An 18,521-nucleotide genomic window follows, 5' to 3' on the forward strand; every position below is an offset into this window, starting at 1 on the left:
GAACAGAACCCTCCAACTGGAGGAGGGACAACAGGGTTAACTACTAACTAGAACAGAACGCTCCAACTGGAGGAGGGACAACAGGGTTAACTACTAACTAGAACAGAACGCTCCAACTGGAGGAGGGACAACATGGTTAACTACTAACTAGAACAGAACGCTCCAACTGGAGGAGGGACAACAGGGTTAACTACTAACTAGAACAGAATCCTCCAACTGGAGGAGGGACAACAGGGTTAACTACTAACTAGAACAGAACGCTCCAACTGGAGGAGGGACAACAGGGTTAACTACTAACTAGAACAGAATCCTCCAACTGGAGGAGGGACAACAGGGTTAACTACTAACTAGAACAGAATCCTCCAACTGGAGGAGGGACAACAGGGTTAACTACTAACTAGAACAGAACCCTCCAACTGGAGGAGGGACAACAGGGTTAACTACTAACTAGAACAGAACGCTCCAACTGGAGGAGGGACAACAGGGTTAACTACTAACTAGAACAGAACCCTCCAACTGGAGGAGGGACAACAGGGTTAACTACTAACTAGAACAGAATCCTCCAACTGGAGGAGGGACAACAGGGTTAACTACTAACTAGAACAGAATCCTCCAACTGGAGGAGGGACAACAGGGTTAACTACTAACTAGAACAGAACCCTCCAACTGGAGGAGGGACAACAGGGTTAACTACTAACTAGAACAGAACGCTCCAACTGGAGGAGGGACAACAGGGTTAACTACTAACTAGAACAGAACCCTCCAACTGGAGGAGGGACAACAGGGTTAACTACTAACTAGAACAGAACCCTCCAACTGGAGGAGGGACAACAGGGTTAACTACTAACTAGAACATAACGCTCCAACTGGAGGAGGGACAACAGGGTTAACTACTAACTAGAACAGAACGCTCCAACTGGAGGAGGGACAACAGGGTTAACTACTAACTAGAACAGAACCCTCCAACTGGAGGAGGGACAACAGGGTTAACTACTAACTAGAACAGAATCCTCCAACTGGAGGAGGGACAACAGGGTTAACTACTAACTAGAACAGAACCCTCCAACTGGAGGAGGGACAACAGGGTTAACTACTAACTAGAACAGAACCCTCCAACTGGAGGAGGGACAACAGGGTTAACTACTAACTAGAACAGAACCCTCCAACTGGAGGAGGGACAACATGGTTAACTACTAACTAGAACAGAATCCTCCAACTGGAGGAGGGACAACAGGGTTAACTACTAACTAGAACAGAACGCTCCAACTGGAGGAGGGACAACAGGGTTAACTACTAACTAGAACAGAATCCTCCAACTGGAGGAGGGACAACAGGGTTAACTACTAACTAGAACAGAACGCTCCAACTGGAGGAGGGACAACAGGGTTAACTACTAACTAGAACAGAACCCTCCAACTGGAGGAGGGACAACAGGGTTAACTACTAACTAGAACAGAACCCTCCAACTGGAGGAGGGACAACAGGGTTAACTACTAACTAGAACAGAACCCTCCAACTGGAGGAGGGACAACAGGGTTAACTACTAACTAGAACAGAACGCTCCAACTGGAGGAGGGACAACAGGGTTAACTACTAACTAGAACAGAACGCTCCAACTGGAGGAGGGACAACATGGTTAACTACTAACTAGAACAGAACGCTCCAACTGGAGGAGGGACAACAGGGTTAACTACTAACTAGAACAGAATCCTCCAACTGGAGGAGGGACAACAGGGTTAACTACTAACTAGAACAGAACGCTCCAACTGGAGGAGGGACAACAGGGTTAACTACTAACTAGAACAGAACCCTCCAACTGGAGGAGGGACAACAGGGTTAACTACTAACTAGAACAGAACCCTCCAACTGGAGGAGGGACAACAGGGTTAACTACTAACTAGAACAGAACCCTCCAACTGGAGGAGGGACAACAGGGTTAACTACTAACTAGAACAGAACGCTCCAACTGGAGGAGGGACAACAGGGTTAACTACTAACTAGAACAGAACGCTCCAACTGGAGGAGGGACAACATGGTTAACTACTAACTAGAACAGAACCCTCCAACTGGAGGAGGGACAACAGGGTTAACTACTAACTAGAACAGAACCCTCCAACTGGAGGAGGGACAACAGGGTTAACTACTAACTAGAACAGAACCCTCCAACTGGAGGAGGGACAACAGGGTTAACTACTAACTAGAACAGAACCCTCCAACTGGAGGAGGGACAACAGGGTTAACTACTAACTAGAACAGAACCCTCCAACTGGAGGAGGGACAACAGGGTTAACTACTAACTAGAACAGAACCCTCCAACTGGAGGAGGGACAACAGGGTTAACTACTAACTAGAACAGAACGCTCCAACTGGAGGAGGGACAACAGGGTTAACTACTAACTAGAACAGAACGCTCCAACTGGAGGAGGGACAACAGGGTTAACTACTAACTAGAACAGAACGCTCCAACTGGAGGAGGGACAACAGGGTTAACTACTAACTAGAACAGAACGCTCCAACTGGAGGAGGGACAACAGGGTTAACTACTAACTAGAACAGAACCTTCCAACTGGAGGAGGGACAACAGGATTAACTACTAACTAGAACAGAACGCTCCAACTGGAGGAGGGACAACAGGGTTAACTACTAACTAGAACAGAACCCTCCAACTGGAGGGACAACAGGGTTAACTACTAACTAGAACAGAACCCTCCAACTGGAGGAGGGACAACAGGGTTAACTACTAACTAGAACAGAACCCTCCAACTGGAGGAGGGACAACAGGGTTAACTACTAACTAGAACAGAACCCTCCAACTGGAGGATTAGAGGAAGGACAGACCAGGGTTAACTACTAACTAGAACAGAATCCTCCAACTGGAGGAGGGACAACAGGGTTAACTACTAACTAGAACAGAATCCTCCAACTGGAGGAGGGACAACAGGGTTAACTACTAACTAGAACAGAACCCTCCAACTGGAGGAGGGACAACAGGGTTAACTACTAACTAGAACAGAACCCTCCAACTGGAGGAGGGACAACAGGGTTAACTACTAACTAGAACAGAATCCTCCAACTGGAGGAGGGACAACAGGGTTAACTACTAACTAGAACAGAATCCTCCAACTGGAGGAGGGACAACAGGGTTAACTACTAACTAGAACAGAACCCTCCAACTGGAGGAGGGACAACAGGGTTAACTACTAACTAGAACAGAACCCTCCAACTGGAGGAGGGACAACAGGGTTAACTACTATCTAGAACAGAACGCTCCAACTGGAGGAGGGACAACAGGGTTAACTACTAACTAGAACAGAACCCTCCAACTGGAGGGACAACAGGGTTAACTACTAACTAGAACAGAACCCTCCAACTGGAGGAGGGACAACAGGGTTAACTACTAACTAGAACAGAACCCTCCAACTGGAGGAGGTACACCAGGGTTAACTACTAACTAGAACAGAACGCTCCAACTGGAGGAGGGACAACAGGGTTAACTACTAACTAGAACAGAACCCTCCAACTGGAGGAGGGACAACAGGGTTAACTACTAACTAGAACAGAACCCTCCAACTGGAGGAGGGACAACAGGGTTAACTACTAACTAGAACAGAACCCTCCAACTGGAGGAGGGACAACAGGGTTAACTACTAACTAGAACAGAACCCTCCAACTGGAGGAGGGACAACAGGGTTAACTACTAACTAGAACAGAACCCTCCAACTGGAGGAGGGACAACAGGGTTAACTACTAACTAGAACAGAACCCTCCAACTGGAGGAGGGACAACAGGGTTAACTACTAACTAGAACAGAACCCTCCAACTGGAGGAGGGACAACAAGGTTAACTACTAACTAGAACAGAACGCTCCAACTGGAGGATTAGAGGAAGGATAGACCAGGGTTAACTACTAACTAGAACAGAACCCTCCAACTGGAGGAGGGACAACAGGGTTAACTACTAACTAGAACAGAACCCTCCAACTGGAGGAGGGACAACAGGGTTATCTACTAACTAGAACAGAACGCTCCAACTGGAGGGACAACAGGGTTAACTACTAACTAGAACAGAACGCTCCAACTGGAAGAGGGACAACAGGGTTAACTACTAACTAGAACAGAACCCTCCAACTGGAGGAGGGACAACAGGGTTAACTACTAACTAGAACAGAACCCTCCAACTGGAGGAGGGACAACAGGGTTAACTACTAACTAGAACAGAACGCTCCAACTGGAGGAGGGACAACAGGGTTAACTACTAACTAGAACAGAACGCTCCAACTGGAGGAGGGACAACAGGGTTAACTACTAACTAGAACAGAACCCTCCAACTGGAGGTGGGACAACAGGGTTAACTACTAACTAGAACAGAACCCTCCAACTGGAGGGACAACAGGGTTAACTACTAACTAGAACAGAACGCTCCAACTGGAGGATTAGAGGAAGGATAGACCAGGGTTAACTACTAACTAGAACAGAACCCTCCAACTGGAGGAGGGACAACAGGGTTAACTACTAACTAGAACAGAACCCTCCAACTGGAGGAGGGACAACAGGGTTAACTACTAACTAGAACAGAACCCTCCAACTGGAGGAGGGACAACAGGGTTAACTACTAACTAAAACAGAACGCTCCAACTGGAGGAGGGACAACGGGGTTAACTACTAACTAGAACAGAACCCTCCAACTGGAGGAGGGACAACAGGGTTAACTACTAACTAGAACAGAACCCTCCAACTGGAGGAGGGACAACAGGGTTAACTACTAACTAGAACAGAACCCTCCAACTGGAGGAGGGACAACAGGGTTAACTACTAACTAGAACAGAACGCTCCAACTGGAGGAGGGACAACAGGGTTAACTACTAACTAGAACAGAACCCTCCAACTGGAGGAGGGACAACAGGGTTAACTACTAACTAGAACAGAACCCTCCAACTGGAGGAGGGACAACAGGGTTAACTACTAACTAGAACAGAACGCTCCAACTGGAGGAGGGACAACAGGGTTAACTACTAACTAGAACAGAACCCTCCAACTGGAGGAGGGACAACAGGGTTAACTACTAACTAGAACAGAATGCTCCAACTGGAGGAGGGACAACAGGGTTAACTACTAACTAGAACAGAATCCTCCAACTGGAGGAGGGACAACAGGGTTAACTACTAACTAGAACAGAACGCTCCAACTGGAGGAGGGACAACATGGTTAACTAGTAACTAGCACAGAACCATCCAGTGTTGTAACAGTGTAGTAATGGTGTATTAACGGTGTAGTAACAGTGTAGTGTTGGCATAATAACGACATATTAACGGTGTAGTGTTGGCGTATTAACGGTGTATTAACAACGTATTAACGGTGTAGTGTTGGCGTATTAACGGTGTAGTAACGGTGTAGTAACGGTGTAGCGTTGACATAATAACGGCGTATTAACGGTGTAGTAACAGCCTATTAACGGTGTAGTAACGGTGTAGTGTTGGCGTATTAACGGTGTATTAGCGGTGTAGTAACAGTGTGGTGTTGGCATAATAACGGCATATTAACGGTGTAGTGTTGGCGTATTAACGGTGTATTAACAACGTATTAACGGTGTAGTGTTGGCGTAGTAACGGTGTAGTAACGGTGTAGTGTTGACGTAGTAACGTTGTAGTAACGGTGTAGTAACGGTGTATTAACGATGTAGTGTTGACATAATAACGGCATATTAACGGTGTAGTACCGGTGTAGTAACGGTGTAGTAACGATGTAGTAACGGTGTATTATCGGTGTAGTGTTGGCGTATTAACGGTGTAGTAACAGTGTAGTGTTGGTGTAGTAACGGTGTATTAACAGTGTAGTAACGGCGTAGTAACGTACGGTTCCAGAAGGGGGCGGTCTGCCAGTGGTCGTTGTTGTGAGTGAAACAGGTGAGGCCAGGTAGACTACAGTCATCTCCGTTTTTCAGCCTCTTTCTCTCTTTCCTCTCCTTTTTCTTTCGCCTGATCTCGTTAAACAGCTGCGTCTTCCCATCCACTTCTCGGGCCGCCTCCCTGCATGACGGACAGACACACCCACCAATAAAATGACAGACGGTAGTGCATTATATAGGGGAAAGTGTGCCAATTCTGACGCATCCTCCTGGTGCAAGGCGATGGTTAGAGGAAAGGGCCGATTCCTTTCAGACTGAGTCACGGTATTGTGTTCCTGCTGCCGCTTGTGACGATCACTTCCAGACCTCTGCACTGAGGCAGGCTTGACTGGAGAGCACCCACACTCCATACAGGAACCATGAAGATTTACCACAAGACAGGATAATACACAACACAAAAGAACATCATACAGTACCAGTCAAACGTTTGGAGACACCTACTCATTCAAGGGATTTTCATTATTTTTACTATTTTCTACATTGTAGAATAATAGTGAAGACATCAAAACTACGAAATGACACATATGGAATCATGTAGTGTACGACGGTGCCATGTTGAAAGTCACTGAGCTCTTCAGTAAGGCCATTCTACTGCCAATGTTTGTCTATGGAGATTGCATGGCTGTGTGCTCGATTTTCCCCTAACCCTACCACCCCTCCCCGAATTGGAGTGAACTAATGGACAACAACATTTAGGCTTCTACTTCCAGCCTGTACATTTTACAGACCCAGTATATTTAACATGAGTTATCTTTTAGTTTGTTTTTAGTCCCATCCTTCATCTACCCTAACCGCCTCCCATCTATCTCTGAAGACCATCCAGTTTTGATTTCTCTTTGCCATCTTTTTTAATTAAACTGTGATGTTTCACAAAAGTTCTGACCCTTTCTATTCTCATAGTTTCTACAGACTGTAAATGGAAGATAAACAATGATTATATTATTGATCGATTGACTATGACCTTTTTTAAATCACCCAGCAGTGCTATCTGCAGAGTTAGCTCCAGGTAAATGTTACAATTCTAAACCCATTCCTGAACCTGCGACTAAAAACAAGCTACTTATGGATAGTACCAATTTTATTTATTCTAATGATTCTGTCTCTTCGCAGAAAGATCTGCAGAGCTGTGATGGTTGTATACCCTGTATATATATATATATAGGGGTTACAACCATCACTCTACCACCCTTCCCCTAATTAGAGTACACTAATGGACAACAACACTTAAGCTTTTACTTCCAGCCTATACATATATATATATGTGTGTAGTGTGTCCGTGTGTATCCCCTGTATATACTATACACACAGTATAACATTCTATTGGTTGCAATACTTTTTCATTGTCATTTAAACTGAAAAAAACAAGATTTCAATCCAGAGTTGTTTTGTGTGTCAGTTCATAAACCATGTGCCATGGAATAGGTGCATCGAAAATCTCTTCCCAACTATTTAGCGATCTGTATGGCACAGCTGTCAATTCTTCGGTCCTTAAATTCAACTGGTATACTTTTTTATTTATTACAATTTTCTTAAACCAATGTTGGTCTTTAATACTGACCTCTTCTTCAATGTTTGTCTTTAATACCGACCTCTTCTTCAATGTTGGTCTTTAATACTGACCTCTTCTTCAATGTTGGTCTTTAATACTGACCTCTTCTTCAATGTTGGTCTTTAAAACTGACCTCTTCTTCAATGTTGGTCTTTAATACTGACCTCTTCTTCAATGTTGGTCTTTAATACTGACCTCTTCTTCAATGTTGGTCTTTAATACTGACCTCTTCTTCCATGTTGGTCTTTAATACTGACCTCTTCTTCAATGTTGGTCTTTAATACCGACCTCTTCTTCAATGTTTGTCTTTAATACCGACCTCTTCTTCAATGTTGGTCTTTAATACTGACCTCTTCTTCAATGTTGGTCTTTAATACTGACCTCTTCTTCAATGTTGGTCTTTAATACTGACCTCTTCTTCAATGTTGGTCTTTAATACTGACCTCTTCTTCAATGTTGGTCTTTAATACTGACCTCTTCTTCAATGTTGGTCTTTAATACTGACCTCTTCTTCAATGTTGGTCTTTAATACTGACCTCTTCTTCAATGTTTGTCTTTAATACTGACTGACCTCTTCTTCAATGTTGGTCTTTAATACTGACCTCTTCTTCAATGTTGGTCTTTAATACTGACCTCTTCTTCAATGTTGGTCTTTAATACTGACCTCTTCTTCAATGTTTGTCTTTAATAGTGACCTCTTCTTCAATGTTGGTCTTTAATACTGACCTCTTCTTCAATGTTGGTCTTTAATACTGACCTCTTCTTCAATGTTGGTCTTTAATACTGACCTCTTCTTCAATGTTTGTCTTTAATACTGACTGACCTCTTCTTCAATGTTGGTCTTTAATACTGACCTCTTCTTCAATGTTGGTCTTTAATACTGACCTCTTCTTCAATGTTGGTCTTTAATACTGACCTCTTCTTCAATGTTGGTCTTTAATACTGACCTCTTCTTCAATGTTGGTCTTTAATACTGACCTCTTCTTCAATGTTGGTCTTTAATACTGACCTCTTCTTCAATGTTTGTCTTTAATACTGACTGACCTCTTCTTCAATGTTGGTCTTTAATACTGACCTCTTCTTCAATGTTGGTCTTTAATACTGACCTCTTCTTCAATGTTGGTCTTTAATACTGACCTCTTCTTCAATGTTGGTCTTTAATACTGACCTCTTCTTCAATGTTGGTCTTTAATACTGACCTCTTCTTGCCACAGTCACATAATATTTGGGCTAGTTTTTATCCACATCCAATAACACGGCTATACAGTACAACAATAATTAGGCAAGTTAGCTGGCTAACTCATGGATCCTCATGGATCCGTATACCCCTCAGTTGAATGAGGAGGCATTACTAAGCCTTTTTAGAAAGGTAAATAGACAAACACCAACCTCTTCTTTCCACAGTCACACTCATCAGGTCGCCTCCTCTTCAGATGACCCCTGACCTCCCGAAGGTTCTTTATCTTGTCCTGAAGGGCCTCGATCTGCAATCGTATAAAGCATACTTTTAATATTTTCATTCACACAGAGCGATGAGAGAGAGAGAGAGAGCAGCTGATATAGAAGACAGGAGGAAGGGAAGGATAGGGGAGATCAGACAGGACGGTGTGATGTATAGAGAGGAAAGAAATCAGACAGGACTGTTATATCATGTATAGAGGAAATAGATCAGACAGGACTGTGTGATGTATAGAGAGGAAAGAGATCAGACAGGACTGGTATATCATGTATAGAGAGGAAAGAGATCAGACAGGACGGTTATATGATGTATAGAGAGGAAAGAGATCAGACAGGACTGTTATATGATGTATAGAGAGGAAAGAGATCAGACAGGACTGGTATATGATGTATGGAGAGGAAAGAGATCAGACAGGACGGTTATATGATGTATAGAGAGGAAAGAGATCAGACAGGACTGTTATATCATGTATAGAGAGGAAAGAGATCAGACAGGACTGTTATATCATGTATAGAGAGGAAAGAGATCAGCCAGGTCTGTGTGATGTATAGAGAGGAAAGAGATCAGCCAGGACTGGTATATCATGTATAGAGAGGAAAGAGATCAGACAGGACTGTTATATCATGTATAGAGAGGAAAGAGATCAGCCAGGACTGTGTGATGTATAGAGAGGAAAGAGATCAGCCAGGACTGGTATATCATGTATAGAGAGGAAAGAGATCAGACAGGACTGTTATATGATGTATAGAGAGGAAAGAGATCAGACAGGACTGTTATATTATGTATAGAGAGGAAAGAAATCAGACAGGACTGGTATATGATGTAAGATAGTTATGTGGTGTATAGAGACAGACTAACCTCCTGGTCCACATAGCTCTTATGGTCCTTCCAGGCTCTCGAGGAGGAGTAGATCTCTCTCTCACAGTGGACTGTGTCATTCATCAGGAAGTAACACCTTGGAGAGGAGCAAGGGAGGACTGTGTCATTCATCAGGAAGTAACACCTTGGAGAGGGGCAAGGGAGGACTGTGTCATTCATCAGGAAGTAACACCTGGGAGAGGGGCAAGGGAGGACTGTCATTCAACAGGAAGTAACACCTGGGAGAGGGGCAAGGGAGGACTGTGTCATTCATCAGGAAGTAACACCTGGGAGAGGGGCAAGGGAGGACTGTGTCATTCATCAGGAAGTAACACCTGGGAGAGGGGCAAGGGAGGACTGTGTCATTCATCAGGAAGTAACACCTTGGAGAGGGGCAAGGGAGGACTGTGTCATTCATCAGGAAGTAACACCTTGGAGAGGGGCAAGGGAGTACTGTGTCATTCATCAGGAAGTAACACCTTGGAGAGGGGCAAGGGAGGACTGTGTCATTCATCAGGAAGTAACACCTTGGAGAGGGGCAAGGGAGGACTGTGTCATTCATCAGGAAGTAACACCTTGGAGAGGGGCAAGGGATGACTGTGTCATTCATCAGGAAGTAACACCTTGGAGAGGGGCAAGGGAGGACTGTGTCATTCATCAGGAAGTAACACCTGGGAGAGGGGCAAGGGAGGACTGTGTCATTCATCAGGAAGTAACACCTGGGAGAGGGGCAAGGGAGGACTGTGTCATTCATCAGGAAGTAACACCTGGAAGAGGGGCAAGGGAGGACTGTCATTCAACAGGAAGTAACACCTGGGAGAGGGGTAAAGGCCTTAACTGCACCCCCAGGACAAACCCCTCAAAGAGCAAGTTAAGCAGACATTGGCTAGGGAAAAATACCCTCTGTAGGAACGATGTCATACTTGTGTGTGACCTTGACAGAGTTCGGGTACCCCACGCCGTTGGTATCATCCGCCAGCATCTCCTCTGACCTGTCGTCTGACTCCAAGGCAAACTCGGGGTCCTCCTGCTCATAGTGGCGCTTTCTGATGACACGTCTCTGCACGGCTGACTGGTTGTCTGCCGCGAGGTCAACGTCATAGATCTGCCCTTCGAACTCCACGGACAGAGATCTGGTGGGTCGAGTATGGACGAAACGAGGCCTGTATCCTAATAGATATTATAGCAGAGAGAGTTTAACACACTTATTTTCTTGTGGCATTTTTATAGATGTTTCTCGTACAAGATGGACACAACAAACACAACAGACTGTCAACAGCCCACAGTGATACAGATCCATAAGGTCATTCAGCCCACAGTGAAACAGATCCAGACAGTCATTCAGCCCACAGTGATACAGATCCATAAGGTCATTCAGCCCACAGTGATACAGATCCAGACAGTCATTCAGTCCACAGTGATAAAGATCCAGACAGTCATTCAGCCCACAGTGATACAGATCCAGACAGTCATTCAGCCCACAGTGATACAGATCCAGACAGTCATTCAGCCCACAGTGATACAGATCCAGACAGTCATTCAACCCACAGTGATACAGATCCAGACAGTCATTCAGCCCACAGTGATACAGATCCAGGCAGTCATTCAGCCCACAGTGATACAGATCCAGACAGTCATTCAGCCCACAGTGATACAGATCCAGACAGTCATTCAGCCCACAGTGATACAGATCCAGACAGTCATTCAGCCCACAGTGATACAGATCCAGACAGTCATTCAGCCCACAGTGATACAGATCCAGACAGTCATTCAGCCCACAGTGATACAGATCCAGACAGTCATTCAGCCCACAGTGATACAGATCCAGACAGTCATTCAGCCCACAGTGATACAGATCCAGACAGTCATTCAGCCCACAGTGATACAGATCCAGACAGTCATTCAGCCCACAGTGATACAGATCCAGACAGTCATTCAGCCCACAGTGATACAGATCCAGGCAGTCATTCAGCCCACAGTGATACAGATCCAGACAGTCATTCAGCCCACAGTGATAAAAATCCAGACAGTCATTCAGCCCACAGTGATGAAGATCCATAAGGTCATTCAGCCCACAGTGATACAGATCCAGACAGTCATTCAGCCCACAGTGATACAGATCCAGACAGTCATTCAGCCCACAGTGATACAGATCCAGGCAGTCATTCAGCCCACAGTGATACAGATCCAGACAGTCATTCAGCCCACAGTGATACAGATCCATAAGGTCATTCAGCCCACAGTGATACAGATCCAGACAGTCATTCAGTCCACAGTGATAAAGATCCAGACAGTCATTCAGCCCACAGTGATACAGATCCAGACAGTCATTCAGCCCACAGTGATACAGATCCAGACAGTCATTCAGCCCACAGTGATACAGATCCAGACAGTCATTCAACCCACAGTGATACAGATCCAGACAGTCATTCAGCCCACAGTGATACAGATCCAGGCAGTCATTCAGCCCACAGTGATACAGATCCAGACAGTCATTCAGCCCACAGTGATACAGATCCAGACAGTCATTCAGCCCACAGTGATAAAGATCCAGACAGTCATTCAGCCCACAGTGATACAGATCCAGACAGTCATTCAGCCCACAGTGATACAGATCCAGACAGTCATTCAGCCCACAGTGATACAGATCCAGACAGTCATTCAGCCCACAGTGATACAGATCCAGACAGTCATTCAGCCCACAGTGATACAGATCCAGACAGTCATTCAGCCCACAGTGATACAGATCCAGACAGTCATTCAGCCCACAGTGATACAGATCCAGACAGTCATTCAGCCCACAGTGATACAGATCCAGGCAGTCATTCAGCCCACAGTGATACAGATCCAGACAGTCATTCAGCCCACAGTGATAAAAATCCAGACAGTCATTCAGCCCACAGTGATGAAGATCCATAAGGTCATTCAGCCCACAGTGATACAGATCCAGACAGTCATTCAGCCCACAGTGATACAGATCCAGACAGTCATTCAGCCCACAGTGATACAGATCCAGGCAGTCATTCAGCCCACAGTGATACAGATCCAGACAGTCATTCAGCCCACAGTGATACAGATCCAGACAGTCATTCAGCCCACAGTGATACAGATCCAGACAGTCATTCAGCCCACAGTGATACAGATCCAGGCAGTCATTCAGCCCACAGTGATACAGATCCAGACAGTCATTCAGCCCACAGTGATAAAGATCCAGACAGTCATTCAGCCCACAGTGATGAAGATCCATAAGGTCATTCAGCCCACAGTGATACAGATCCATAAGGTCATTCAGCCCACAGTGATACAGATCCAGACAGTCATTCAGCCCACAGTGATACAGATCCAGACAGTCATTCAGCCCACAGTGATACAGATCCAGACAGTCATTCAGCCCACAGTGATACAGATCCAGACAGTCATTCAGCCCACAGTGATACAGATCCAGACAGTCATTCAGCCCACAGTGATACAGATCCAGACAGTCATTCAGCCCACAGTGATACAGATCCAGACAGTCATTCAGCCCACAGTGATTCAGATCCAGACAGTCATTCAGCCCACAGTGATACAGATCCAGACAGTCATTCAGCCCACAGTGATACAGATCCAGACAGTCATTCAGCCCACAGTGATACAGATCCAGACAGTCATTCAGCCCACAGTGATACAGATCCAGACAGTCATTCAGCCCACAGTGATACAGATCCAGACAGTCATTCAGCCCACAGTGACAAAGATCTCCAGCATATGATGAATCAAATTTAACATACATGTTGGCATGGGAATATGTATGTCAATATTTTTTCCTGTCATTTCTGCAAATAAATTCCCCTTTCTAGTCAACAAAGATATACTGAAATAAAATGAATTGAATGTGAAAAGTCAATTCAGTAGCAACGCCTCTTAATTCCACTAGGTGGCGCCACAACATTCCAAACTACCAGATCCTTTGCCGACGTGACAGAGCGCCTTCTAATCTCAACTACATATCCACCAGACCAGTGATCTCATGTCAGAAGCTGTATTCGTCTGGCTCTCTCCTCTGCATCGGCCTCTTTTTATAGCCATGCATAATCCTGAGCACTAAATCAAGACTCTGGCAAAACACAGACATGGTCATTTTCCCCATAACTATACACACATAGACTGTAATACAGAGTGGTTAAGTCCACAGAGAGACATCTGTTCAAATCAAATCACATGTTATTGATCACATACACATATTTATCAGATGTTATTCCAACAGTGCAATAATATCTAACAATTCACAACAATACACAAATCTAAAAGTAAAATAATGGAACTTAGAAATATATAAATATTAGGATGAACAATGTCAGAGTGGCATTGACTAAAATACAGTAGAATACAGTATATACACATGAGATGAGTAAAGCAGTATATACACATAATTAAAGTGACTAGTGTTCCATTATTAAAGTGGCCAGTGATTCCATGTCTATGGGGCAGCAGCCTCTAAGGTGCAGTGTGGAGTAACCGGGTGGTAGCCGGCTAGTGATGGCTATTTAACAGTCTGATGGTCTTGAGATAGAAGCTGTTTTTCGGTCTCTCGGTCCCAGCTTTGATGCAGCTGTACAGACCCTGCCTTCTGGATGATAGCGGGGTGAACAGGCCGTGGCTCGGGTGGTTGTTGTCCTTGATGATCTTTTTGGCCTTCCTGTGACATCAGGTGCTGTATGTGTCCTGGGGGGCAGGCAGTGTGCCCCCGGTGATGCGTTGGACAGGTCATTCAGTACACAACTCCCTTGCTGGCCTGAGCCACCATCAGCCTCAGTCTCAACCCCAGAACCATCACCGGTCCCCCAGAAACTGTCTCTTAGACAACCCCCTATAAACCCAGCACCATCCCCGGTCCCCCAGAAACTGTCTCTTAGATAACCCAAGTTCATGAAAGACCCATATTTTGTCCATTAGCATTATATGGCCATGCAGCTCCAACTCTGACCCAACTCTGGTTCCCCAGCCCCATCTCCATCTCACCACTCCAGCCCTCATCCCTGGCCCCCAGTATCAGCCTCATCCCCTCCCCCTTGTCCCCTTGTTCCCATCCCACTCACCTGGTTCTCCAGAGGAGGGTGGGAACTGGCGGTGTGAGCGTCCCGGTCGGTCAGGGCCACAGTCGCAGGGTTCCCTCTCTCTACTGTTGTAGCTGCTGTGAGGCCTCAGGCTGGAGGCCCTCTTCCTAGGACCCTCCTTCAGTCCACCTCCTTTACACTTCTGGATCCGCCACTTCCCCGTGATCTCCTCCACACAGTGCCACTTCTGGAGAGGAGAGGCAAGGACAAAGAGAACAGGGTTATATTAGTGGTGGAAGAGATGCGTTTTTACTCCTCTATTGTAAACGTCTTTAAAGTCATTTGTTGCATCTCAAATGGCACCCTACTCTTCGCCAGCTTGTCAGAACAACACGTGGCCGACTGACAGACAGACATCCCAACCAGATCACAGACTGATGGTGTGGGATGGGAACACAATCCTGAGAGAAAGATGAACCAGAACCAACATGACAATGAAGTGGATCATTCTGCTATCTTGAACACATTCTAAAACTCTCTGTCTCTCTCCAGTACACCACCACTACCAGCCTGTACTGTTGATACCAGGCGGGATGGGTCCATGGACTCAAGCTAAAAGGTGTGTTAGCTTGCACGATTCTTGCCATTCTCCTTCGACCTCTGTCGGCATAAATATGTGTACGTAACCAATAACATTTGATTTGTCTCTGTTCCACTGTGCAGCAAGTCCAGCAGCGTAATCAAGTTAGTGTCCCACCACGCTCCAACAATCAGTCAAGTTCAAAGAGAAGGGTAAGAAAAAATACAAGCCCATCTGGCTAAGTCAGTAATGTGATGATTTGAAATGTAGTGTTTGGTCTGTGTACCAAATGGCCCACTATTCCCTATATACTGCACTACTCACAGGTTAGAGGGGGGGAGGTGGGGGCATCTCTGCTGACAGTGGTGGGGCAGACAGTCGCTCGCTGACTGACGAGAGTGTTGGAACGAGAGTTTCAAACAATGGAAAATGGACAGGATTCCCTCTGTGAAGAAGTCGCTCAAACGCTCACTGACAGACAGTTTATGACCCTGGCAGCACTGTTATATACACTGCTCAAAAAAATAAAGGGAACACTTAAACAACACAATGTAACTCCAAGTCAATCACACTTCTGTGAAATCAAACTGTCCACTTAGGAAGCAACACTGATTGACAATAAATTTCACATGCTGTTGTGCAAATGGAATAGACAAAAGGTGGAAATTATAGGCAATTAGCAAGACACCCCCAAAAAAGGAGTGATTCTGCAGGTGGTGACCACAGACCACTTCTCAGTTCCTATGCTTCCTGGCTGATGTTTTGGTCACTTTTGAATGCTGGCGGTGCTCTCACTCTAGTGGTAGCATGAGACGGAGTCTACAACCCACACAAGTGGCTCAGGTAGTGCAGTTCATCCAGGATGGCACATCAATGCGAGCTGTGGCAAAAAGGTTTGCTGTGTCTGTCAGCGTAGTGTCCGGAGCATGGAGGCGCTACCAGGAGACAGGCCAGTACATCAGGAGACGTGGAGGAGGCCGTAGGAGGGCAACAACCCAGCAGCAGGACCGCTACCTCCGCCTTTGTGCAAGGAGGTGCACTGCCAGAGCCCTGCAAAATGACCCCCAGCAGGCCACAAATGTGCATTTATGTGTTACTAGGCATATGCTGGCTGCATACGCTGGCTGCATACGCTGGCTACATACGCTAGCTACACTGCATACGATGGCTGCATACTCTGGCTACATACGCTGGCTGCATACTCTGGCTACATACGCTGGCTACATACGCTAGCTACACTGCATACGATGGCTGCATACTCTGGCTACATACGCTGGCTGCATACTCTGGCTGCATACGCTGGCTACATACGCTAGCTACACTGCATACGCTAGCTGCATACTCTGTCTAAATACTCTGGCTACATACTCTGGCTACATACGCTGGCTGCATACTCTGGCTACATACGCTGGCTGCATACTCTGGCTGCATACGCTGGCTACATACGCTAGCTACACTGCATACGATGGCTGCATACTCTGGCTACATACGCTGGCTGCATACTCTGGCTGCATACGCTGGCTACATACGCTAGCTACACTGCATACGCTAGCTGCATACTCTGGCTAAATATGCTGGCTACATACGCTGGCTACATACTCTGGCTACATACGCTGGCTACATACGCTGGCTACATACGCTGGCTGCATACGCTGGCTACTTACGCTGGCTACATACTCTGGCTGCATACGCTGGCTGCATACGCTGGCTACATACGCTGGCTACATACGCTGGCTGCATACGCTGGCTACATACTCAGGCTACATACGCTGGCTGCATACGCTGGCTGCATACGCTGGCTGCATACGCTGGCTACATACTCAGGCTACATACGCTGGCTACATACTCTGGCTACATACGCTGGCTGCATACGCTGGCTACATACTCAGGCTACATACGCTGGCTACATACGCTGGCTACATACGCTGGCTGCATACGCTGGCTGCATACGCTGGCTACATACTCAGGCTACATACGCTGGCTACATACGCTGGCTGCATACGCTGGCTACATATGCTGGCTACATACTCAGGCTACATACGCTGGCTGCATACGCTGGCTGCATACGCTGGCTGCATACGCTGGCTACATACTCAGGCTACATACGCTGGCTACATACTCTGGCTACATACGCTGGCTGCATACGCTGGCTACATACTCAGGCTACATACGCTGGCTACATACGCTGGCTACATACGCTGGCTGCATACGCTGGCTGCATACGCTGGCTACATACTCAGGCTACATACGCTGGCTACATACGCTGGCTGCATACGCTGGCTACATATGCTGGCTACATACTCTGGCTGCATACGCTGGCTGCATACGCTGGCTACATACTCTGGCTACATACGCTGGCTACATACGCTGGCTGCATACGCTGGCTGCATATGCTGGCTACATACTCAGGCTACATACGCTGGCTACATACTCTGGCTGCATACGCTGGCTACATACGCTGGCTGCATACGCTGGCTACATACTCTGGCTGAATATGCTGGCTACATACGCAGGCTGCATACGCTGCACACACCCAGAGTGCAGCTCAATAAGTCCATAATTTCCCCCTTCTCTCTTTTTAATAAATGATTGAGTGTCACGTGTGCACACTTAAGTGCTAAATGAAAAAGTGTTTGGTTCACATTAGCCTCAGAAAGCCCTGCTGAGTGTTACCTGAACATTGGACCAATTAGTATTGTTCAGGTCTGATGGTTGGTGGCTGGTTGCATGCCTGTGTGTGTGTGTGTGTGTGTGTGTGTGTGTGTGTGTGTGGTCTGCCACCCCCTTTAATGGGCCTGGGAAGAAAGGGAACCATCCAGACATTAGTCCCATGTTCAATGCTAAAATGTCCAATTACTGAACGATTGTGGTAAACGGCTTTTTGAGTTATGGCTGGAGACGTTGCTTCCAAAACGGCACCCTGATCCCTACATAGTGCACTACTTTAGACCAGGACCCAATGGCACCCTATTCCCTACATAGTGCACTACTTTAGACCCGGGCCCAAAGGCACCCTATTCCCTACACAGTGCACCACTTTAGACCACATTCGTACCCTATATATACTGAGTGCACAAAACATTAGGAACACCTTTTTGCCCTCAGAACAGCCTCAGTTCGTCGGGGCGTGGACTC

At 46.2% G+C, this 18,521-nt stretch overlaps 1 protein-coding gene across 1 annotated transcript in view; it reads right to left on the reverse strand.

Annotated features, from left to right (window-relative positions):
- LOC139583261 (extracellular sulfatase Sulf-1-like) overlaps positions 1–18,521 on the reverse strand; it is a 117,977-nt gene that overhangs the window by 9,396 nt on the left and 90,060 nt on the right. Inside the window, exons 11-15 of the mRNA XM_071414139.1 lie at positions 14,849–15,053; positions 10,694–10,940; positions 9,771–9,867; positions 8,843–8,937; positions 5,853–6,025 (exon numbers count right to left, since the gene is read on the reverse strand). Of these exons, the coding sequence (XP_071270240.1) occupies positions 5,853–6,025; positions 8,843–8,937; positions 9,771–9,867; positions 10,694–10,940; positions 14,849–15,053 (817 nt within the window). The remainder of the gene's footprint in view (positions 1–5,852; positions 6,026–8,842; positions 8,938–9,770; positions 9,868–10,693; positions 10,941–14,848; positions 15,054–18,521) is intronic.

This window comes from Salvelinus alpinus, chromosome 8 (genome assembly GCF_045679555.1).
Source record: "Salvelinus alpinus chromosome 8, SLU_Salpinus.1, whole genome shotgun sequence".
NCBI lineage: Eukaryota > Metazoa > Chordata > Actinopteri > Salmoniformes > Salmonidae > Salvelinus > Salvelinus alpinus.